The following is a 24,614-nucleotide window of genomic DNA, read 5'->3' as shown; positions in this document are numbered from 1 at the left end:
AAGCATGTTTTTGGTTTTCAACACAACTTCTATGTAATCAATATGGCAGAAACAGAACAGGGATGGCTAAAGATACTTGTACTTACCCAGGACCCATTGTACTGCCAGAAATGCAATTATTGGCCAAGTGATCAGGAGTAACTGTGGGAGATACAGGCAAGGGCTCCTCATCATTAACCCCATCCACTTTCATCTTCTTGACGGGCACATTTCCGACAAAGGTAGAAACTCTCTTGACACGGATGGCTGGGCGAGGGCCAGGCAAAGACACCAAGCCAGGAATACTAAGCACACCAGAATTCATGGTGACAGGCTGAAGAAGACAGGTCTGTTGGAGTCCCAGGGAGGGTGTCACCAGAGCTGGGGCACCCAGCGCCAACTGCCCACCACCAACAGCCTGAGATGTGGTGCCCACCACGTTCATCATGGGTACCATGCTAAGCACTGGGCCCCGGATGGTCCAAGTGGGCAAGGGGTTAGGAGTCAGGCCCAGAGGTGCCCGCAGAATGACTGTGCCAAGGTTGGGTGCAGTGGACAGTGGTGTGGGATTTGGTTTGGCCTTACAGCTGGAAGCCTGCTCCCCATCTTGAGTAGCCAACGGGCCTTCCTCGCCTTGAACTTTCATGCACACCTGACCCAGCTTGTTCACCAGAATGATTCTGGAATTGGGCTTTTGCCCCTCAGGCCCCAGCACTGCCACTTCAGGGGTGGGCGGCACTTGGGCACAACCAAGGGTTAAGGTTGGGGCTGGATCTGGAGCAGGGCTGGGATGGGCTGACTCGGTGCCATTGAGGCTGGCAGAGGTAGGAGGAGCCAGTGGCAGTGGCATCGGGCTGAGGCAAGAAGGGGGGCTGGCCTTGCTCTCGGGGGCATCCATGTTCTTCAGCACAAAGTCCACAATGTCCGAGGGCAAGTCCTCTGGAGCTGGAGTGGGGCCGGCCAGGTCCCGCTCAACCCTCGGCTCAGGCTGCTTGCCCTTGGCGGAAGGGTGTTCCCCCGCTGCATCAGCCTCGCTGTCCGTGCCATCGTCTATGCCGTCCAGCTGGTTGATATGGGGCAGCGGGAGGTCCAGCGGGTACGGCGGCAGAGGAGGGTCTCGGGTCACCACCGTGCGCGGGAAGCGGAAGTAACGGCTGGCCTCTCCCTCCTCCTCGCTCTCGCCGTCGCCCAGCCCGTCTAACTGGGGCAGGCCCAGGCCGGGTGAGGGGGGAGATGTCCGCGGCACTCCCAGCTCTTCTTCCTGGAAGGGCTCATCCAGAAGGCTGTCGTCGAATTCCAGGTCGGAGACGTTGAGCTCAAAGGCCAGCTCTGGTGGCACAGGGGGGGACGAGGGAGGGGGCGAGGTAGCTATGGGCCGCTGCTCATCACACCCGGCTGAGGTAGAAGGATGCCTGAAGCCGTTCCCAGCCGTGGGGTAGTCTGGGAGGGGCGGCATTGCCCTGAGAGAGGTGCCGGGGGGGCTAGTCCTGCTAGCAGGGGCTTGGGGGGGGAGAGGGGACCGCCGGGGGCGAGGGTTGCTGCTGGGAGACATGGGGCTGAGGCGCTGTGTGCGGCGTGGAGGAGGGAAGTCGGGGTCACCCACAGTCAAGATATGATGGGACATAGACGAAGCACTCCCTGCAAAAGGAGGGGGAGGAGAAGAGAAAAAAGGTGTCACGACGAGCAGAAGGGCACTGGCCACAGGGATCTCTCCTGGTCAGGAACCTGCTGTGGACGCAAACCTCCAACCTATCACCCAGCTGACAGCTGACAACTCTCCCCCTGTCCAGAACAGGCATTTATTTATAATGGTATTTACAAGTTGCCTTTTGTGACACAAAGCACTGTGGCCCCTTCCACATACTTGGAATTATGACTTCCTGGGGGGCAAGAGACCCCTTTACAGGTCACCATGTACAGGTAGTCCTCACTTAACAACCATTTGTTTAGTGACAGTTTGGACTTACAACGGTGCTGAAAAACTGACTTACAACCGGTCCTCACGCTTATGATTGTTGCAGCATCCCCACGGTCACGTGATCAAGATTTGGGTGCTTGGTAACCGGTCTGCATTTATGACAGTTGCAGCATCCTGTGGTCACGTGATTGCCATTTTTGACTTTCCTGGCCGGCTTCTGGCAAACAAAACCAGTGGGGAACTGCATGATTTGCTTAATGACCATGTGGCTCACTGAACACTCAGTGATTTGCTTAACGACCACCGCAAAAAAAGGTTGTAAAATCAGGTCGGATTTGCTTAATGACCGCTTCACTTAGCAACTTAAATTCTGGTCGCAATGGTAGTCGTTAAGTGAGGACTACCTGAATGTTTTGCTAGAGGGCTAGCCTGAAAAAAGCTTTGAAGGAGGATATGCCATGATACCCCCATCCCATCCTTCCCTCTCTTCACACCTCTCAGGATAACTGCTAGATCTTCCCTTCTCATGCCCAGCTTCCCAGCCTGTGCAGGGGTTGGGATGGGTTGAGTCTAGCGTCGTATGTGAAACCAACCCTGGATTATGGTCTAACACAGTGTTTCTCAACCTTGACAACATTAAGATGTGTGGACTTAAACTCCCAGGATTCCCCAGCCAGCAATCCCGGGAGTTGAAGTCCACACATCTTAAAGTTGCCAAGGTTGAGAAACACTGGTCTAATGCAATGAGTGAAACCAATGACTTGGTTTCATTGTGGCTTAGTCAGGGAATTAAAAAGGAAAAAGGGACCCTCACCCTGTCTACGCTACTTCTCAGTGAGCTGTTTTGTCCCAGGAGTTGGGCAGCCTTGGCTCAGGAGCCAACCCTTGATTTTAAAGTGCACAATCCACGCCCCATGGATGTCGACTGCCAGTTACTCACCGGGAGAAGGCAACGGGCGGGACGACACCCCGCTTAGGGGCCGCCGGGTGGGGGAGTAGTTGGGCACCTTGATGCGAGCTCCAGTGAGAGATTTAGGCTTGGAGACAGCAGGCTCTGGAGGTGGCAGAGGTCCTGGGTTCTGTGCTGGAGAGTGGCGCTCCAGCGGTGGCACCGGAGGGGGTGCCTCCTGAAGTGGCTTCTCTCTGAGGTTAGGATCTGAAAACAGTTAACGCGCCAGAAGTAGAACACAGAAGCAGTGGAACCCGGAGACCTGAAATGGCTGAGGAATTCTGGCACCCAGTGGGGTATCCCAAGGGAAAAGGTCTGAGGCTGTGCAACCAATACAGTTTTGGAAGCCTCTAGCACATGGTTTCTCAACCTTGGCAACTTTAAGATGTGTGGACTTCAACTCACAGAAATCCCCAGCCAGCCATGGGGATTATCTTAATAGCACATCTTAAAAGTTGCCAAGGTTGAGAAACACTGCTCTAGCAGGTATCCTATATGCAGCAGGGATACTCAAGAGTGCTCCTCTTGAATAAGAGCGATTCTCTAGGGTAAGGACTATCACCTTCACCAGACCCTTGCTAGTGACAAGTTACTTGTAAGTACAAGATAATAAACCTCCAGGTTTATGAGGCCATCTCGGATCTGGCTGACAGAATGTAGAGAGTAACGAAGATGCAAGAACCCAGGCAAAAAGGGCCAAACCACTTTTTAACTCCAGAGCAACGAGATAATATTTGGAAGGGGCTCAGGCAGACACCTCCCTAATTCACTGGAGTATAAGAAGGGGGAGGAGGGACAGCCCAATCAGACCTGCGAGATTCAGTTATTATAGCATAGCTCAGTAAAAGTAGTTCTAGTCTTCCTGTGGAGTTGATTTCCTGGTCTGGTCTGCTTAGTGGGACTGACACGGAGTGGTCAGATACTGGGATCAACCCCCAGACCTAGCCCAACCCTCCTTATGGTTTGGAGCTGAACAAAGACAGTACAAGGAAGCTGCCTTAAAGCAGGTCAGGCTACTTGACCACCTTCCTTCTGCTGCCACCCCTTGAGTGCCAATGGCTACCCAAGCAAAGAGCTTTCTCAACTACTTATACCCAATTTTCTTGACTTAGAAGGAACTGAGACCTCGCATGTACAAAAGATGCATTCTGCTCCTAAGAAACAATCCCTGCGCCAAAACCCAGAGCCCACTGGGTTTTGGCAGGGGGCTCCTGAGTTAGTGACTAAGGGGAAAAAAAAACCCCAAACATTTCCTTGCTCAGTCTAGCAGGTAGAAGGACTGCAGAACCATCCAACGAGTTTGCTAAGCTGGCTCCAAACCCCTACCCCCCATCGTTAAGGGATGCGGAATATCATCAGTCGCGTTTCTGCACTAGATGGAAAAGTGAAATCCAAAGCAGGTCTAGAAAAAGGCCCAGGCCAGACTTACCCACAGGGGCCGCAGGGCTGTGCACAATAGTGTGGTTCTCTTCCTGCATTCCCGAGGCGTCTGGCTCTTCTTGGCTCAGCTTCGGCCGATACTCCAGGACCCGGCATGTATATCGGCACCGCTTACGGGCATCCACTGTGCTCCAATATATTCTGGAACATCTGGTAGGGATATGTTCAGAAGCAAGCAAAGAATCTCTGTACCTCCTTGGTCTAAGCAGCAGGATGCCTAGGAATCATGCACCTTCATGCTAGAGAGGAGGTGGGCAACCTGCAACCCCTAGTATTTTTTTTGTGGTCCCCTAAATACTACTGCTGAAACTTTGCAGCATGGTGTCCTGCCATCAGGAGACAGAAAATAATTTTAAACATTATAATCAAAGCTTAAGCCTGTCTTGCTTAAAAAACAAGGACTTCCAACATGCCACAAAACTGGAGGGCAGGGTTTGTGTGTGTGTGTAAAAAAAAAAAAATCCTGGGCCTATTCCATTAACAAAAAAATCCTCCATCACATGCTACCAAAGATGTGCTCTTCCTTCTCTAAAGGGACAATGATCCTTTTCAACCTGGTACCCCCCAGATGTGTAGGGCTGTATCTCCCAGCATCCCTAGCTAATGCGGCCATCGAGGGAGCTTTTTTTAGAGGCTGGGCAAAAAACAAGCATCTTTAGCCAGCACATTTTCTATAGTAGAGTATTGGCATAATATTTTTCAGGAATGTATTCATAGCAGGCATTTTGGCACTGGGGCTTAGGTAAAAACAGGCATGCATTTGGAAAGAAATATGCACCTGGCTTTGCACTACTGCAGATGAGAATCTCTTTATTCCTCAAAATACACTGAAAGCATGCTATGGAAAGGGGAGTGGAAGATTCAACTTCTCTTCAGCCACCCTGCCAGCAAGTACCGAAAGCGTAAATTCAGAGGGCAAACTAATCCTTGCTTAAGCGAGCGGATCTCAGCCTGTCTCTCTCCAGTCAAATCCTTTGTGCTTTCCAATACCAAAGGTCTCCATCGCTTTCACGAGCCTTGGGCCTCAATATGCCAAGAGCAGCCTCTTGCTAAACAGCAAGCTGTCTTTTTGGAAAGCAAACAGGCTTCATCATGTAGATTTTGCCTGGGAATGTATAATGGGATGATGTTCACCCAGCAGCAACAGTTCTTGAAACATTTCTGGGGTCCTTAACAAAAAATAGGGCACTCAGATAACATCACTCACACCTCTGTTCGTATTATGTATCGCCCCACGCGCATAAAACCAGGTGTCAACTCTGGCTCTCCAAGATCCCACCAAAGAATGGAATATGACACTGCAACCAACATCTCAGAAGTGGGTACTCACTGGTAGCCTACAGGTAAAAGCCGTCCCTCGCATTCCGACAAGTCTGTCAGCATCCCCAGGCTATCGATCTTCATGGAGCCTGGCAGCAGAGACAAGATGTGGGAAGCTGTTACGGATGGCTGAGCAGGAGAGGATTCAACTTGCTTCACCAACTGGGTGTAAGTCACTGTGAAAGTCTGCTGTCGGAGTCTCTGGTTTCATGGGGCTTGCACCCAAGAAATGTCCCAGTGGGTGGTGGCCCATGGAAATAAATGGGGGCAGGACGAGAAGGATGGGGAAGAGTTTTCTACCTCAGGCTACCCATGCTGGTAATGCTGAAGAGCATATATGAAGACAGAAAGCAGCCTCGTAGAGGGTCAGACCACTCCTTCGTCAAGCTATGTACCATCTACACTGACTGGCAGGCGCTCTCCAAGGTGTCAGGCAGGGGACTTTCCCAGCCCTACCTGGAGATGATGGGACTGAACTTGGGACATTCTGCATGCAAATCAGCTGCTCTACCACTGAGCTACAGCCCTTCCTGCAAAAAGAACATAGGAAGCAGTCTTCAACAGAGTTGGAGCCCTCTGCCAGCCTATTCAATGCTACCTGCGCCTGCTGGGAGAGGCTCTCAAGGTGGCAGGCAGGGGGTCTTCCCAGCCTTATCCAAAGATGCCAAGATGAATGCTGAGTCAGCCTCTTCCCATTTGCAATGGGCCCCAACCCCCCTCCCCACTTGCATTCCCAACTAGCAACCTGAATTTAGTTTCCCACCCCCAAAATTAAACAAAACAAAAGCAGAGCACCAGTTCCTGGGTAGCCAAGAACTGGAAACAGGGGTGGAGGGGTATAACCCCACACAAGTATTTAAAGAGACCTATCTATCTATTTGCAATATTTGGAGACTGCCCTATTTGTGAGACTCTTACAATCTACCAAGAGATTTCAGGAGATACTACTCACAAATTTAAAATAGATACAGTATTACAAGATCAAACATCACATACAATAAAATCAAGAGGGATTAAAGCATGCCACTAGCTGAAATTACAGTACTTTTAAATGCCCAGTCAAATATTTTATCCTCAAACAGGATTGGTAGCAGGTACACCTTCAGAATGCCACTCCACAATTGAGGAACCGCTACAGAGAAGACTTTCTGTTCGGTTCTTCTCTAGATGGCACACAGACAGACACCAACTTGGCTGTCAATGCAGCCCTTGGAGGCAACTTTTTCTCCAGTAGTCCCACCCACCCCTTCCCACACGTACGTAGCCACAGAGGCCACCATGAACAGGTTTAATTCTAACTCCAGTGATATGAGGCTGTCTTTTATCCCATGCCCATGAATTGCTCCCATTCATTTCCATGTGAAAAAAAAAAAGCACCACCAGAGGGGAAACAAGGTGGTCTGAATCTCATCACACCACCACCATGCAGCACTATCAGGCATGGCCCATTTTGCTTCAATGCAATCTAAGGATGGGAGGGATGAACATGAGGGGCTGCAGAGACACTTGCAGATCAGATCTTCTTTACCCTTAAGCTAGCCAGTCTTTCCCACATCCTCTGTGACAACCACCAACTTATGGGAGAAGCAAAGCTCATCTACTCTGGATCCCAATGCTTCCTTAGCTCTTAGCTCATCAAGTACCTATCATCATGTGGATGGTGTCCGGCTCTAGGCCCACCATAAATTTCCTCTTGAAGCTGATTCCCTCAAAGTCGACATAGACACGCCGTAGGACATCAAACCCATCTTCAGCGACTATCTCCTAGAAGGCAGACAGACATGACAGCTAAACACGCTGCTTAACCATACTTATGAATGTCACCAGCACGCCCCCCTTTGCAGATCGCTTTGGAAGGCACCCCTATGGAAAACCGAGCTCAATGCTCCAGCTTTTCAAAGGCCAGAAGTGATGAAGCTGTCCCAGCCATGATCCTTTGATCCTAGCTTTAATGGAAACTCCTCCACTCTTCAACCCCCCCCCCCAGTTCTCCTGCCCCTCCTTTACCGTTCCATCCAGGAGGTCAACATGCTTCTGGCAGAAAACTTTTTTGTCATCCTGGAAGGTACAATGGCAGAGGCGCGCACACATGAAGTGGTAGTTACTGAGACATGCCGAGAGGCAGCATCCAACTGTGGCCCCAGTGCGTTGACAGTGTTCACAGCGCTAGAGTAGGAAAAGACAGGCAAGTCAAGGACAGGGTGGTAACATCAGTACAGCAGGCCGAAAACATGGCCCTAAGAGAAGATGCCAAAGGGCCAAAAGGCTGCAACTGATCCAAGAGAAAGGCCCACTGGTCCCTACTGAGTTTGCTGTCATCTAATCAAAAGAACTTTTTGTGGTGTACACACACAGAGATACACACACACACACACACACACTTCTTGGACCTGCCACACCCTCCTTTCCCCACTATCTCCCCCACATCATTAAGGAAGCCCTGTCAGCTACAAAAAGTAGGTATGGCAATCTTGTAGCCTACTCAACTTCTTCTCAAGATTAATAATGCTAGGTCATGACTCTGAAAACAGAAGGATTCAAAATGGTCTTTCGGGGCCATCCCAGAGGGAGAAAGTTTTGCTTTTGTTTTAGCACAGACTGAGATACTGGATTGGATACAGCTAGACATCTGTTCTGGTCCACTTCTGAGTCTTTGAGGCTCATGCAGAATTTACACCAGCACTCCTGTTGAAGCCAGAGCAGATTTTCCACCATCAGCAGCTGGGGTACTACTGTGTTACCTGACTTGGAAAATCCTGTCTGAACAACAGATCTAATAACAGTTCTGCTTATGATTCCACCATTACCATCTCTAGCACAAAAATCCATATTATAACATTTACAGCCTGTACAAAATGTACCATCATGCAGGGTTCCTCAACCTTGGCAAAGCTGGCTGGGGAATTCTGGGAGTTGAAGTCCACACAGCTTAGAGTTGCCAAGGTTGAGGAACCCTGCCATAATGCACTGATAAAGTGACCTGCAATAAAACCAAAATGATTTCAAGTTGTGCTTCCACTAGGGAGGGCCTAGTCTTGCTCCCCTTCGGACAGACTTGGCAGAGTAGAACAGGAACGGCCCAAGCTCACCATTTGCCGGCCCCGGGCCACGGCAGCGTGTACGTTCTTCAAGGAGCCATCGTTCTCCTCAAAGACCTCTGCTGACCAGATGGCACAGTTGACATGAGTCCATTCGTTTTGGCCAATGTACAGCAGCCTCCCCGCATCCTAGAGGGAAGAGGTTTGAATGAGACATGATGCATTTGATTTTGGATTAACATTATTTGTGAACCCAATTATAGTTGGTCGCCTGGTGTTATGTGTAAATCTGGGCATTATGGGTTGTTGAACAGACTATGCTGTAGCAGCAAACCAAATCAGCACTCTGGTGGTCCCCAGTCCCCTATTTCTTTATTCCAAATGCCATTTACTTAGCTCAAAGTGCAGCAAGTGAATGCCAATATTCAGTGGTTAGAGCACTTGCACCTTCCAACAATGGAATCAGGATCAGAGCCAGCATGCTATGCCGTGTGGGACAGTATGTCTACACTAACATCTTCCCTGAGGTTGGCCATTGCAGGAGCAACGGCCTTTGGGTTGGACCAGCAGGACCACTTTTACCTTGGAAGGAGCATCTCCAAACTGAAGACAGAGAGCACACTGCCTCTTATCCTCAGGGTCAGCCAACAGCTGCTGCGGAGAGACATGCTCTGCATCTTTCCCAGCTACAGGGAGAGAAAGAAAAGCATTGGATTTTGATTTCCACTCCCCAGAGCCCCTCTAATATTTCTTCCTGAAAAGTAGGCAGGATCTTTATCCCACAAAAGGAACTCCAGAGCATTCAAGTAGGATCAGAAAGACCATCCCTCTGCCCTTCTAATATGCTAGACTACAACTCTCATACTCTTCAGATAGCGAGGTGCTGGCTGGAAAAGATGGATTTTGTAACCCAGCCTATTTAGAGAGTGCTGGATTGCAGAAGGCTGCTGTAGGTCTGACTCAAAAGAAGGCAGCATCCTAGGTTCTCTATGTGCAGGAGAGGCATGGGGAGAGAAGGAAGCCCTCTTGAGCAACTGTCAGTCTGAAGGTGTCTGTAAGCAAAGAGAAAACGCCTGCCCATTGAGGCCTTCCCATCAGAGCCTTACCCATAGTTTCAGGGCCAGCTGAACTCAGATGGCTGTTGGCAGCTGAGCTGACCTCTTGAGGTTGCCTCCACTGAGCATAGATATGGTCAGAGGAGGGAGGCAGGACTGCATTGGGAAGCATGCCACTATTGGAAGAGAGGGGAAAGGAAACAGGAAACCATCAGAAGCTGCAGAGGCTATTCAACATGAATTTCATTATAAAACAGGTACGGGTAGCATCAGGCCACCCGACTGTTCTTCCTAGTATCCCTCACTGCTGATCAAGCTTGCTGGAATTGTGGGGGGTTACAGGTCAGCAAGAGGTGAAAGGTTCCAGGAATCTTGTTCAAGGGGACTTGCTAACTGTAGTCTGAATAATGAAGATTCTGCACAGAAAATTAAACTTAAAATTTTGCATCTGGCCTTTGCCCTCTTTCTTTTCCCCTTGGCTTCTTTATTTGCCCTTTTTATGAAAAGATGGGTCAGAGAAACAAGTGTAAACATTTGAAATGAAAGGGAAGAGAAGAACTGGGCATGAAATCTGCCATGGCACGTAGTAGACAAGTAGTTCCTGTGGCACATTGCACAGTAACTTTCCTTTACTACTGCCATGGATTCATCTGCTGGCCTCACTTCCAGATCTATAAAATGGGAATAGCATCTTGCATTAGGAGACAGTTACAAGAAGATGGCTGGTTAAACATTACATTACACAGAAAGTGTTACGTGTGCCACGCATACTTAATTCCCCTGTTGTATCCAAGCTCTGCTCAATTTCTTTGTGTTAGCTGAAACTTTTGTAGAAAAAGAAGACTGTATTGGTGGTGTTTTTTTTTAATTCCTCCATAGCCTGAGTCTTTTCTTCAACTCTGCAGAGGAACTTCCATGCTAAAGATTCATGAATCTGGTGCACCAAATTCATTTCGGGGTGTAACTAAAGGGCTCCCTGCCTCCAACAGTATTTGATAAATGCCACATCACCCAATATGACTTTGGAAAAGACTTCCACACTTCTGGCTCCTGAGCACTCACTTGGGAAGCGAGCTGTTGCGGGTCCAGTGCTTTGCATCCTGAGCATCAAACCAACTGAAATACTTTGCCATCAGCTGGAAAGACAAGACAAAGGTGTTCAGAAGGCCATGCAGAGAGGCAGCAGTTCACATGAAACACAACGAAGAAGAACTGTTCCAAGCTCAGGACAAATACTTGCAAACCCAGGATACTTACTTCCAAACTTGAAATACTCTAAACAGCTGTTCCAACTTGGAACAGTTTGCCTAACCCTTACAGATGTTATAGATAACTATAGGAGAGAAGGTATGTGAGGTTAAGATGGAACAGATATGCAAACACGCACATTCACACCCCTTTGTCCTAGCCTTGGTCAACTCAATTAATACAAGAGAGCATCTCCCACCACCAACAGGTGAAAACAAATGGGTACCTCAATATAGAGTGCCTTTGCTGTGCGGATGACCTGCTCTTCCTCTGTTTGTCCTAGCAGGACTCCCACCATGTCCTCATTGAAGCTGTGCTGCAGAGAGAGAAAGCAGCTCAATGGAGGTCACAAGCTAGTGCCCACCCTCTGGCTCTGGCCCGTAATTCTCTTTTCTCCACACTCACCACAGATGAGTAATGCCCCTGTTCGAAGAGCTTGTTGACAGTGCGTAGGTCACAGGGCCGGAGGTGAACTTTCACGCCATCATCCGGGCAGCACTGCCAAGAGCAAAGGGGTGAGGAAAACGTGCTGCTGTCAACTGGCTTACAATTTCCACCTGCTGACCCACAGGCCAAGTTCTCCTATGCCCAAACGTCTTCCAAGGCAAGAGAATTTTGTAAAACAGCAACAGACAAGCAGCCTTCAGACCAGGCTTCTCCAACCTGGGCACCCTCCATGTATGTAGACTTAAAAGTCCCAGTGTTCCCCAATCAATATGGACACGGAGGAGAATTCTGGGAGTTGAAGTCCATACATCTGGCAAGCATTAAGGCTGGGGAAGGACCAACATCAGCACCAGGAGTACTAAAACATAAATTTGTATTTCCACCTAAATGGTGCAGCCACTGAAAAAATCTGGCAGCTGCCCCCCAGCAAGCCTCTGAAAGTAACGTGTAAGAGGGGTTTCGCAACCAATCGTAAAACATGGGTGAATTCATCCGGAAGGAATCAGCCTTTCAGATGGCTAGGTCCCAATCCATATACAGCTTAAAATAATGCTAACTGGCATACTTGCATTTGCGTATTTGTTTATTTGGTTTAGCACCGCCCAACTCCAATCTACTTTGGGCGGCTCATCACGTAGAAGCAAACGACAGCTATGCAGAAAGCATGTGACAGTAACAATAACCAGATGACAGAACCGATCACACAAACCTGTTGTACACCCAACCACCCTAGCCCAATGCCTAGGAGAACGCCTGCCAAACCAGCTGGCAGCCAGGGCATCTGGGTCACATATTCTGAGCACTTTGTGCTACCAGATTTTGTTGGGGAAAGATAGAAAATAAAGAAGAAATTGCTCCTACCCGCCGCTCCAGAAGCCATACCTGTGCACACTGCATCAGTGGAGTCACACACTTGGAGCCTAGCAATCCTTGGAGCACCTGCCGCAGTCCCTTGCGCAGCTCTGAGTTAAGGACCTCTCGCCACTTGGTCTTATCGCTGCCACAGCAGGGCCGGCATGCGTACACCACACTCTCCGGCAAGTTAGACAAGATCTCATAGCCCTCATCTGGAAGAGGCAGGGAAGGAGCACACCCCTCATGCTCATGCCTAAGCTGAATGACACTCAATTTTTCTCAGGTCTTCTTGATACAGGCTGCGTTACTAAGCTGGACTTATATCCGACGCAAAACCCAGCTGGGGGAACCCAGAAAGGGGAAAAACACCACAAAGGACACCTAATTCCAAACAAAAAACAACAAAACCTTACCCCCGCTACAACTTTCTGCTACCATCCCAGTTTTCCCCACAGTTTTCACACTTCATGCTAAGTTTAGTGTGATGTCTAAGGTTAACTGTGACTTTTGAAACAATCATTTATGGTTTAGAACTGCCTAGCCTAACCTAACCCTGGTTGAAATGATAGTTTGGTGTGATTATCGAAGCCCAGTCTGGAAGAAAAGGAGAGGCTTTAGTGCAGCAGCAGCAGCAGCAAGATCCACCTCCTTAGGCCTAGCACCTGCCAAATGTGGATGGACTATGAAGCGGCTTGTCCCAAGTCAGGCTCCTGAACTAAACCGTGTTGCTCCAGACAACAAACCTGAAAGTCCCTCGCACTTGGCATGAACCCAGTGGTCACACTTGGCACACTGCATCATCTTGCTCTCATAGTCATTGTCTTCGTAACAGTGCAAGCAGATTGGGCAGTAGTTCCCTGAATGAGAAACAGAGACCAGATTAAGGAATGGGGCGAACCGGTCCAGCCTCTGAAATAGATGTCAGGATTTCAGTGTTTGCTCTACTTATACCCTGTACTTCAGCGTCCAAACGATATTCAGTTAATGAAGACTGAAACATCGATAAAAGTAGACGAGAAGCTGCTGGCCACGAAGTAAAATAATAACCGTGCCTCAGCGTAGAAACAGAACAAAACAAATTCCAAGGTGAGTAAGAAGTAATACGGACGTATTTTTAATCACACGTACAGTACCTGCTTGTTCTGCTATTCCCTTTTAGGAAAGCAAAGTTGTGCAAAGCACAGACAAGGAGTAAGGAATAGTAAACCAAAGGAATGAAAGAGATGTGATAAGAAAAGGAAGCACTTGGCTTATGTAGTTTACATCAACACCATTGATTTTATCTCTCTGTAACTTTGTTTGCATCATGTCCATACAACATTTGTACACTTTTTTTCTTTAAACCTTTCACTTCTCCCTTTCAAGTCAGTCCAACTACAACTTCCTTGTTTTCCCTCTTCCTCTTAACCCACTGACTCTACCTTCATGTATTTATTTATGTTGCGATTAAATTATCTCTATATAACCAAACTGCTCACCATACTTCTCTGTTACTCTGGTCACTCCATTTTGCATTCAGTCCAAATTGATTCAGTACCCATTCCTTTTTTGCCCTATCACTTCTCGTTTTACCACGCACACTTCTTAAAGGCCCTATTCCCCCTGCATTCAACTTACTTTTACATGTCTCCTGACCAATCCAAAATTTGCTTCTGTGTTACCAAGTAGGTAGAAGCCCACATCCTAACCATCTTCAATTTGACATACATTCATTCTTTGCAGCAGACCACATACTATCCACTACATTTTTACCATCATGTGCATGCCTTAAAAGGTCTCCGTTTCCCAAAATTTAGTAAGCATTCAATCAAGGTATACAAATTCATCTACTTGCTCTAGGCTTTTTACCACTTATTGTAACCTGCAATCATTCACTCCACTCTAACCTTCTAACCCCCCGCCCAAAAATTGGTATTTGGTACATTAATTTTCAGATCTGTATACCACACTGCAAGGGACGCGGTGGCGCTGCGGGTTAAACCGCTGAGTTGTCGATCGGAAGGTCGGCGGTTCGAAACCGCGCGGCAGGGTGAGCTCCCGTTGCTCGTCCCAGCTTCTGCACACCAAGCAGTTCGAAAACATGCAAATGTGAGTAGATTAATTGGTACCGCTTCGGCGGGAAGGTAACGGCGTTCCGTGTCGTCATGCTGGCCACATGACCCGGAAGTGTCTATGACAACGCCGGCTCCAAGGCTTAGAAACGGAGATGAGCACCGCCCCCTAGAGTCGGACACGACTGGACTTTACGTCAAGGGAAACCTTTACCTTTACCTATACCACACTGCATCATACAATCTACTGAACGTTCAATGCAAATCATTCAGATCCTCAGCCTATAACACATCATCTGCATACAAAAGCATACATACATTCTTGCTCCCATCCAACACACCTCTAATGTCACTGTAAGTATACATTTGTCCATAAATTCACTAAACGTATGTCCTTGTGGTGGTGTTGGAGAAGGCTCCTGCGCATTCCTTGGTCAGCAAAGGTGACAAACAAGCAAGTACTGGAGTATATAAAACCAGACATATCACTGGTGGGCAAAATCACAAAACTCCACCTTACTTATTTTGGCCATGACATGCGATCAAACTGGATGGAAAAGGCAGTTATACTTGGAATGGTCAGTAGTAAAAGGAAACAAGGCCACCAAAAAACACAGTGGCTAGACACCATCAAAGCTGGCACCAGCCAGAGCATAAAACAACTAAAAGAAGCCATACAAGATCGGAAAACGTGGAGAAAGCTGGTCCATAGAATTGCTGAGAATTGGACACGATTGAACGGATATCACCATCACCATCACCATGTCCTTGTTACTCCCTGCATGATATTGAACCATTTGCTAAGCGTTCCATTCATAATGGCAACTTCTGAAACTTTTCAAAGGACTCTGCTGCACTCACCTTTATCATACAGCACCGAACAGGCAGAGCAGAGACTGTAATCGCTGGACCATTCTGTGTCCCAGTTCTTCCCTGGCGCTGTCCCACAGCTTTTGCAGCGGATGCAGGCGGAACAGATCTGATAAAGGTGAAGGAGGTCAAGGAAAGGAAACCCACAGCTGAAATATAGGGACGATTAGCCCCCAGTCTAAAGGCTGTGGGGTTGGCTCACCCTCACCCACTGCTGTTTCCAATCTGTGGATACTTACCCAGCCCTTCCTCTTACGGAAGGGTTTGGTGGGATAGTTGGGCCCGAGGCAGGCCAGATGGTAACAGTTCCTGCAGCGCTCACACTCCAGCAGTTGCTATAGCAGGGTACAGAAGAGAGAGAGAAAGGGAGGGGGAAAAAATCAAGCTGCTACCCATGTATCTGGAACTGGAATCCGTCACATCTCCTAACTAACTGAGAACTCTGATGAGAAATACAAATTGTGCAGGAGGGGGAGAAGAACACAAAGCAGAGAGCTAAACATAAAAGCTATGGAAGAAAGTGAGGTCCTTGAGAGTTCCTGTTAAAAAAAGGTCAAATCTTTACCCTCATGACAAAGATGTTTCTCCTTATTCTACCCCAGAGTTTCTCCACCAGGGTTCCGTGGCACTCTAGGGCTCCACAAGAGGTCATTAGGGGTTCCCTGGGAGATCACAATTTATTTTAAAAATTCTTTCAAATTCAGGCCACTTCACATTCAAGAGGTAAGTTTCATTTTTTTATTTTTAGTTTAAGAACATTCTTAATACATATGTCCAGGCCTACACATGAAACAAATATAACAATGTTGTAACTTCTGGCCTATCTTTGAGCCTGAATGTGCAGGGGTTCCGCGAGGCCTGAAAAATATTTCAAGGGTTCCTCCAGGGTCAAAGGTTGAGAAAGGCTGTTCTACCCAAATGCCTGCCCACCCTCTCATGTTGTGGGCAGTATTTAACCCACCTTTCATCTGTCAAACTGGCACTGTCATTCTCCCCCCATTCCATGCACAGCAATAATACTGCCACTTTTTGTTCCTCTGTCTTTAACACCCCTCACCTACTTACTTCTGCTTGTCCTTGCTGTATACGTTGCTTAAAAAAAAAAAACCCTTGCAAAATAACCTCTCTCCCATGCCAGCTGAGAATCCTTTGGCTGTAATGTATCTAAAATTCTGCATCTGGTCAACTGTTAGCCGTCTTAAGTGTGCAACAGTAGAAAAATGGAATATAAATCAATAACAAATTAAATTAAATTAATTTTATGGGTGAGAGGGAAGAGGGGGGGAAGAGAGCCCCAGGGAGGCAGATCAAGATTCAAGTCAGCTAAAAGGAACCCGGTGAAGACATCTGGTAAATGGAGTGCTCATGTCAAGGAACTCGAGAGTTAAGAAAATGATAGGATGAAGCAGAAGTTCCCATGTGGCTCTAGAAAAAGGAGGGACGGTGTACTCGTGAAAGAAAGGAAGTGTGGTAGCAAAAGAGGAAGCCAAAGGAGGATGGGATTACTGTTTTCTGAGATCTCAGCTTGTTGTTGCTTCTACTATTGCTATGTGTTTTCTGGTCACATTTCTTGAGTCCAGGCTTAAGAAGGGGAATGCCCTGCAAGCTCTCTCTTTGCAGTCTGAAACAGGAGATGAAGGGCACAGAGCAGGATGTCACAAGCTGATTTAAAGTCACTTCCCTGGCCCTTCAAGCCCTGCCTCTGTGAGCCTGAAAAACCACTGCCTTTTCCTGAACGCTGTTCCCTGCACCACTTGCACAAACTGCTGGGCGATGCAATCACGGACTGCTGCTACGTTCCGGTTAGCAGAAGCGGCGCGGGCAAAGATGTTCCCTGAGCAGACCAGCACACACACAATCACACACACCTCCTTACCTTGGATGCTTTGTTTTTGCGGTCACAGACATAGCAGAACTTGCAACGGCGGCAACACCAGCTTTCCTCCTGCTCAGGCAGTGGCTGTTCGTCCTCCTCCAGGCAGAAGACATGGAAAGGGTCACAACACACCTGGCAGTACACGAGCTGCAGAACATGCAGCAAGCAGTCATGTTAGCAATCCTACATCTATGGAAGCAGGAAGCTTGGCACCTCTGGAGCCTCTTTTATCTTAGCCCCAAACTTCCACCCAATTCCACAGGCAAAGGAACCCCCGGGTGCAACTGCACCTTGCCAGCCCCAGATGGGAAGGAAAACCCTCCCCTCAAATTCCTGCCTGGGGCAACCCGTGCCCCACATTCGGGTACTTCTTAACTCCTATTCATCAGACACACCTGGTGGAAGCCCTTGCTTGCACAGAGCAGGCATACCACCTGCGTGGTGACGGGCACTGAAGTGAGGATGCTGAGACCGCCCATCAGCCAGACATTCTCCAAGTCACAGTCTTCCTACAAGGCACACAAGCAGGGGAAAAAGTTTGCTGTGAAAGCTACAGAGCCACACGCGTGAAATTATTGAACTGAAAGGGCCCCAAAGCCATCTAGCCCTCTGGCAGGGGCCACAACAGGGGATAGGACTACAAGCAGTCCTTGCTTAACAACTGCCCTGTTCAGTGACAGGGAAGTTCAAAGTTGTGGCGACGCTGAAAAGGTAACTTTATGACCGCTCCTCACGCTTATGACTGTCGCAGCGTCTCTGCAGTCACATGATTGAAATTAGGGTGCTTTGCAACTGGTGGGCGTTTATGACCATCACAGCATCCCATGGTCACATGATTGCCATTTGCCCGCTTCACAGCTGGCTTCCAACAAGCAGAGTCAAGGGAGAAACCGGCAGTAAAATTGTAAGTCATGGACATGTGATATCTTGCTTAACGACCATGTTGCTTAGTGATGGAGTCACCATCCCAGTTGTGGCTATTAAGCGAGGACTACCTATATTTCCTATCTTCAGAAATCTCCCAGTTAAACAACCTCAACTAGCAGAGCTTCTCTGATTCCACGTAGCTTCATTCCCATGCAAAGGAAAGGGCTTGCAGCTGTTGTGATCCCTATATTTTATTTATAGACTGTTTCTACTAGAGGTGTGCAACAACACATGGTCACACCTTGTTGCTGCCTCCATAACTCAAACGTGCATTTTCCAAAGACCTCACTTCTGCTATGCGAGCCCAGGAAAAGATACATCTCCTTAAAGGAGTCACCAATTGATGCAGCAAGGTGGCCTATGCCAGATCTGAAGCAACTTTGCCTGCATCAGCTCCAAATAACATATACTTCTAGTTTTTATAATGCTTTTCTGAAAAGTCCAAAAGTAGTAACAAAGTATTAAGCCTGAACATTAATTGTAATGCAGTCATATTTAGACTGCAGCAATTTACAAAGGTAGCTTTAAAAGTTGATTAAAGGCCTTGATGCCTTGATTACTTCTTCTGACAGTAGAGAGAGGGAAGACAATCTGCATCAAAGGAAGTTTGTTCTGCAGTTTGGGAATGACACAGGAAAAATCCTTCTGTGCACTTAAGCAAGCAGATGCATAACAAGACAAATAGGTTCTCAGATCAACAGATCAGAATCTATTCAAAATTTTAAAACTAAAACAAACACCTCATACTGAGTCAGAGAAACAACTAGGAACCATCACAGTTCCTTTAATGTTGGACTAACAAGGTTACAAAACTGTGCATTGGTAGATAGATTAGCAGCCAAATCTTATACCCACTGAAACGGCAGAACAATCTTCCAGGATTGTCCTGTGTAGAGCATGCTGCAATTGTTCGTGTCTAGTTCAACAACATCTATAGGGCCACCTGGGTTAACAGGCATAAGGCTGCAAATGACAGATTGAGGAACAGGTGCCAACTGAGATTTTGTTCCACTGGGGAAATACGCTTTGGAGTCTGGCGGTCGCCAACACAACTTAGCTTCATAGTATGTCATTCTTTCAGTAGGGTGTCTATGAGGCAGTTGCTCCCCCCTCACCTTGAAATCAACCCTGAGCCGGTGGACTCCATCTGCGGATTTCTGTTTCCCATTCCAGCCATTGGAGATGGAGGGGAGTGAGGCAGAAGAAGGGATGTCCTAGGAGGGAGTGAGGAAAGACAGCAGCAGATTAACAGAATATTCCCAGACATTCACTGTTTGCCTGTGGGATATACAATGCTGATATCTGAGTATGAGAACAGAAGAAAAAAACTGATATGGAGGCGGGGAAGGAGGGATGACGGAAGAACTGGCACGCCTTGCCTTAAGGGAAGAGCTGATTCTCCATGGATCTTGCTGTAAAAAAGGAATGACTTGGCCACTTGGCTCACACCTCAGTTCAAGAGCACAACACACAGAGGATCCCTTGTAGTCCCTGAGATGCACTGGGCACCCTCCTGGGTTACAATGCAAACAACAATAAAACCTTGCCCGAATGTGGATTTTGCCTCTCTCACCTTTTCTTGATGGCTCACCTTCTCCGGTTTCTTCCTGGCTTTCAGCTGCACCACAGGCTGCAAAGAAGTTTTACGGGGCCGACTTTGCTCCTCCGAGTCCATGGGAAGCAAATCTGGAAACAAACAAAGCGAAAGCGGCTGGAGCACGTTTTCCTCCCAGTCCACTCCGTATCAGTCTCAAACAGGATGAGAACCTTGGAAAGCACGAAGCACAGCAACGCAGCTAGCCTCTGCCCCAGAGATGCTGTAAGTCAAAGATAAACCCAAATCTTCTGGAGTTCTGGGTTATCTATCGTTGAGCATCAAGAATTTCTGGCTTGCTGTAACGTCACCACCACACCAAAATGAACCACCTCTCAGGTCCTATGTATATTTTTTGGTCACTCTCACCAGGAGCCTCCTCTTAAGAAAATTCTGCCCATGGTGGGCACATTGACAACTGTACACATGCCCTTGGAATTTGCAACTAGCCATGGCTTCAGATACCCATGAGAATTTATTATTTTGTACAACTGGCGTAGAGGGCTATTGATAGGCACAGCAGCTGGCAAATCTCTACGTGGATGTCACGGGCCAAGCAACCCAAAAGCTCACATCTCACCTGAGTCCCGGGAAGATTTCCGGCGATGAGTGGCTGAGCCAGAGGCCGGCTCTGTGTCTGAGTCAGAGGATTCAAAGATGTCATATGAGGGCCTCTGCTTGACGCAGCGCCGGGCTGACTTACGCTGCAGCAAAGAGTCTTGCTCGGCAGTCTCTGTAGCCCCCAGCATGACTTCCCAGGGGGCTGGAAACTCCTCTTGAGAATCCTCTGAATCCCAGGGGGCGATGGGCTTCACTACTGTACGGCCTGAAGACAAAGGCATGGGTGAGCAGAGCCTTGCAGTCCGATTCTAGCAGCACATGGATGCTGAGTGGAAGGACCATTTCCTCCCATCACCTCCATCCCCGTTGAACACTCCCCAAGACTTGTTGTAAATGCATGATGGGGCAGGAGGGGGAGAGAAAATGAATGCGAGCACTTAAACTTAGGCATGTTACTTAATGTAGTCCGACTGCAATCCCAAAGTAGCACAATGTGTTCTGAATGTCTGACCAGACCAAAACTCAAAAATTGGCTCAGCATTGCAGCTCGGATAGCTGCCCTTGGTTCTAGCATCAACTCTCAGCTTGACCTACTGCTCAGAGCTGGAGGACTGACAAGGATTGAGAAAAGATCTAGGGCTGCCAGAAGAAATTTTCTGTATCTCTTTACTGCAACTAGAAGGCAACTGGGTTCTTGCAGCCCAGATTTATTATCTGTGAGAGGTAACAACTCTCATCTGCCTTGGGGAAGCAGGACCTCAGAGGAATGAAAGATACAACTTGTGTCAGCTGTTGCTTTGCTTAGCCACTGACCCACCTAAGGGTTTAACCTATGACAAAGTCTTCATTAGCTCACTTACCTTAGCCACAGCTCATCTTCCATTTATGGCAGCAATGCTTTCGTCTTCCCCTCCCTTCTGTCAGCACTCTACAATCTATACCTATCCCTGATGGAAATGGCTCTGAAGGGGCCCACTCTTCCTGACTAAAAGGCTGGTAAATGGTCCTCCTCCTTACACTCTCATTTCCAATACAAAAGAGATTTAAGCCTCTACAGCTAGGAGCCAGGAGATAAGGGAAAACTAGATGGGATTTCAGAGGCCATCACTAGGTCATTGTTCATATCACACTGACCTGGGCCAAAGGCTCTGAGATCCTACAGGTCCAACTTCAGTTAGGCAGTGTGGGATTTATTCAAGAGCTAAAAGGTGCATTGGATTATAATTCTCCTTTGCAGGGCAAACCCGAAGAGCAGCTTTCTGCCTCTTTAATAGTCATTGTCTACTTTCTCATATGCAGATGAAGTGGAATCAAGTCTCTGACCCTGACCCCACCCCCTTGAAGGTACCATCAAGACTTTTGTGGGCTTCTGCCATTGTTCATTAGTTTCCACCCCTGGGCTGGTCCAGAAGTACAAGTCAATTAGAAATTCAAAGGAAGGGGGGGGGGAGCTTCTTCCCTCTGCTCCCTTTGTGGAAGCTGAAAAAAGGCTGAAGGAGCAGCGAAGAGGTAAGGCAGGAAAAAGATTCAGCAGCTCAGAGAAGCAGAGTGTTGCCCATTGAGATCCCAAGGACTAGGCTGCACCTTCTAGCAGCTCTCCTGAGCCACCCTAAGAGCTGAGCTGAAAAAGTCAGGACTCTGGGCTCCAAACCAACCCCCCTCCCCAGAACAGAACAAGCAAAATGCTTCCACCCCACCCCCACTCTTATGCCACCCTCCACACCTTTAGCCTTTCCCAGATTTATCTGCTCACATAAGCAACGTTTCTTCAGCCTGCACAGCAAGTGAGGGCATTCTCATGGGCATGCAGGATCTCCTCTGGTCAGCCCCACTCAGATCACAATGGCTTCCCCAGCCCAACCCCTTCCTAGTACCTGCCCATTTCCTCCCCATAATCCCAAAATAGACAGAACCTCCACCCCACCCCACCCCCTAGCATGGTCGCAGAACTATCTGTGGTCTCCATGGCTCCACCCATCCCTGTCTTTAGCAAACAACAGCTCTCCCTTCACCTAGCAAGACCCTTTCCCACTTGGTGGCCTCGATGTGTTAAGGCTGCAATTCCCAGAATTCCCAGCCAGTCTCGGGAAGATGCCAAATTAGGCTACAGTCTACTTTTAAAACCCTGTTTCTTCCAGAGCTCGTAAAAGGGGTGGGAGTAGGAGGAGAGCAGAGAGAATGAGGCAAACTGCTGCCTGGGACTCCCTCTAAAGAGCTTTTAAATGGTACCAACAGATGGCCAAGTTTTAAGCCATGATTCTCAGTCTGCTTCAACATTAATGCAATGATCCATTTGAGTCAAATTCAAGTTGTGGTGACTTTGCAGACACCTCCATGTACAGTAGATTTCTCAGGTACAATACAGAAGTGGTTTGTTTCTGCCTTCTTCTTGGATGTTTTTGGACCTGCCAGTCTAGCCTAGTGGTCTCCTATCTGGGGGCTAATCAAATCTAACCCTGGCTTAGCTTTTGAGATTAGCCAAGGTTGACCAGGTGCTGTCCTCTAGCTGGGTACATGAATATTACCTGAGATGATGAAATCATTGTGGACCCTGCTTTTGCAGAATTGAGGAATACAAAGTCTATGCCCCAGGGAACTATGATCTAAACTTAAGCACAAGGGGGAAACAACAGAGGGAGGAGGAAGACATGGGTTTACAAGTAAGCAGAAAGCATGGGTCACTTCAGCTGGGCTGAGTTACAGCATTAATTAAAGCAGGGATAAGCAGAAGGACATGGAATCTACTTGTTGAACAGCAAAGTTTTCCCACTTACATTGTTTCAAACACAGCAGCACAAAAACTTGCTTTCTTCTAACATTCAGGATGTTTTATTGTGGGAGTGGAGAGATGCATGAGCTTGGTTCTGAGAGCCATCCCAAATTCCTGGGCTGCACATTTGCTCAGAGGCATCCTATTAGGCTAGGTCTGCACAACATGCTTATTCAGGCCAGTTAGACTGAGCAGTTGCATTTGTCCAGTAGGCAAAGTTTACTTAGTTTTCAGGCTTGGTAATTTTTTGCTGATTAGCATTGTGTGCAAACCTAGCTCCGTTTGGTTAGTTTACGCTTCAACGTACTGTGTGAGCCAAGGAAATGGGTTAATTTGGTGCGCAAGTGAAGTGTGTGGTGTAAGCTCAGTCCTAATTCATGACCATACCTAAGCCACTCTCGTGCACTTTGTTCTAATAATAAATGTGTGAATCCCTGCAAGTCCCAACCCTGTTCAACTTTGATGAAAGCCAGGATCAAAACATCTGGGGAGGCAACAGGTTAGGGAGAAGCTGCGGTGGAAAACAGGAAGTGGGAATGTCAGGGCCAAATGACCAATTCACCCCACAGCTTGGAGTGGCTTCTTTTCTTTTACATGCACCCAAATCAAGGAACTTGTGTTTAAACCGAGCTCTTATATTTAAACAGCCTATTCTAGGCTAAGAATCAGGAAGGTCTTACTTCAAGATGACTTTAGGGAAGCTTCCCACTGTGAGCCTCAGCAACCCTGACACCCAAGTGCAGGACAGAGAGGATAACATATCCCATTTCCCAAGGTTGTTTTAAGGATTAGTATAACATAAGGTATCTTAGAGCAATTAGAACACTTGAAAGCAGGATATCAATGTTAGATAGCATTTTAATAGTCACTTTTAAGAGGGCAAATGTTTCCACACGACCGGATCCTACAAAATCTGAACTCTGAAGGACAAAAAGGGTCAAGATGAATGTATGGCTAACGTCAGTGGTAGAAAATCTGCACCGTTTGGAGATACCATAGAAGTGCCTATACCCTCACCAATATTGAAAATTAAAAATTGTAGCAGATCAGATTCCACATTCCCACTGGAGGGGCAGGAGAAAAACAGCCCGAGGGGTTGCCAAGAATTTATTTCTGGAATCTCTTGCTTGAGAAAATAAGAGACCAAAAATGAGTATCATCTTTCTTTGGTTGGGGGCAGAGCCCATGTAACTGAAAAAACGGTGCTAAGAGAAAAGTCTGAGGCAAAAGGGCCAGTTAAATGGCTTTGGGGCAGGAGACAATTATCTGAACAGGGTACCTCTTTAAATTACATTCACTTTAATGGCTATGTTCTGTGAAACCAGTGTTCCAGAGAGAAACGGCAAGGAGCATATGTCCCCAGGGCTGAAGGCATAGCCTGAAGGTTATGTGATTGAGCCACCTTCCTTAAGCTAAGCAGGGCCAACCATGGTTAGCATCTGGAAGAGGGACCAGATGGTAAACCTTGGTGCACCAACCTCAGGCTTCATGGAATTAGTGAAAGACAGCCTGCCCAAGAATGTCAACTAGATGGAACAGCATTTCAAATTGCAACAGGCATCACAGTTCATGATTCGGGGATAGGTGTTATCTGCCACAGCATGAAACAAGGGGAGTGAGGGGAACAGCACATTCTAGGGGAAAACAAGCACAATTCAGTTTCATGGCTACAGACAATACACATTAAGAAGCAAGATACAGAACCAGGAATACGTT

At 47.7% G+C, this 24,614-nt stretch overlaps 1 protein-coding gene across 3 annotated transcripts in view; it reads right to left on the bottom strand.

The window, feature by feature from the left end:
• The window catches only part of KMT2B (lysine methyltransferase 2B), a 57,553-nt gene that overhangs the window by 11,272 nt on the left and 21,667 nt on the right, over nucleotides 1–24,614 (bottom strand). The window contains exons 8-28 of one of the 3 annotated variants that reach the window (XM_063312356.1): nucleotides 20,148–20,393; nucleotides 19,547–19,659; nucleotides 19,089–19,187; nucleotides 17,442–17,555; nucleotides 17,047–17,193; nucleotides 15,410–15,505; nucleotides 15,162–15,279; nucleotides 12,993–13,106; nucleotides 12,277–12,461; nucleotides 11,353–11,445; nucleotides 11,174–11,263; nucleotides 10,762–10,835; nucleotides 9,751–9,875; nucleotides 9,227–9,330; nucleotides 8,696–8,833; nucleotides 7,614–7,772; nucleotides 7,250–7,370; nucleotides 5,617–5,695; nucleotides 4,276–4,436; nucleotides 2,838–3,053; nucleotides 87–1,617 (exon numbers count right to left, since the gene is read on the bottom strand). In XM_063312356.1, the coding sequence (XP_063168426.1) occupies nucleotides 87–1,617; nucleotides 2,838–3,053; nucleotides 4,276–4,436; nucleotides 5,617–5,695; nucleotides 7,250–7,370; nucleotides 7,614–7,772; nucleotides 8,696–8,833; nucleotides 9,227–9,330; nucleotides 9,751–9,875; nucleotides 10,762–10,835; nucleotides 11,174–11,263; nucleotides 11,353–11,445; nucleotides 12,277–12,461; nucleotides 12,993–13,106; nucleotides 15,162–15,279; nucleotides 15,410–15,505; nucleotides 17,047–17,193; nucleotides 17,442–17,555; nucleotides 19,089–19,187; nucleotides 19,547–19,659; nucleotides 20,148–20,393 (4,123 nt within the window). The remainder of the gene's footprint in view (nucleotides 1–86; nucleotides 1,618–2,837; nucleotides 3,054–4,275; nucleotides 4,437–5,616; nucleotides 5,696–7,249; nucleotides 7,371–7,613; nucleotides 7,773–8,695; nucleotides 8,834–9,226; nucleotides 9,331–9,750; nucleotides 9,876–10,761; nucleotides 10,836–11,173; nucleotides 11,264–11,352; nucleotides 11,446–12,276; nucleotides 12,462–12,992; nucleotides 13,107–15,161; nucleotides 15,280–15,409; nucleotides 15,506–17,046; nucleotides 17,194–17,441; nucleotides 17,556–19,088; nucleotides 19,188–19,546; nucleotides 19,660–20,147; nucleotides 20,394–24,614) is intronic. The other 2 variants (XM_063312358.1, XM_063312357.1) reach the window with 2 other exon arrangements.

The sequence above is a fragment of the Candoia aspera genome, chromosome 10 (genome assembly GCF_035149785.1).
Source record: "Candoia aspera isolate rCanAsp1 chromosome 10, rCanAsp1.hap2, whole genome shotgun sequence".
NCBI classification, from domain to species: domain Eukaryota; kingdom Metazoa; phylum Chordata; class Lepidosauria; order Squamata; family Boidae; genus Candoia; species Candoia aspera.
The sequence above is the reverse complement of the archived record's forward strand: the minus strand, read 5'-3'. Positions and strand labels throughout refer to the sequence as shown.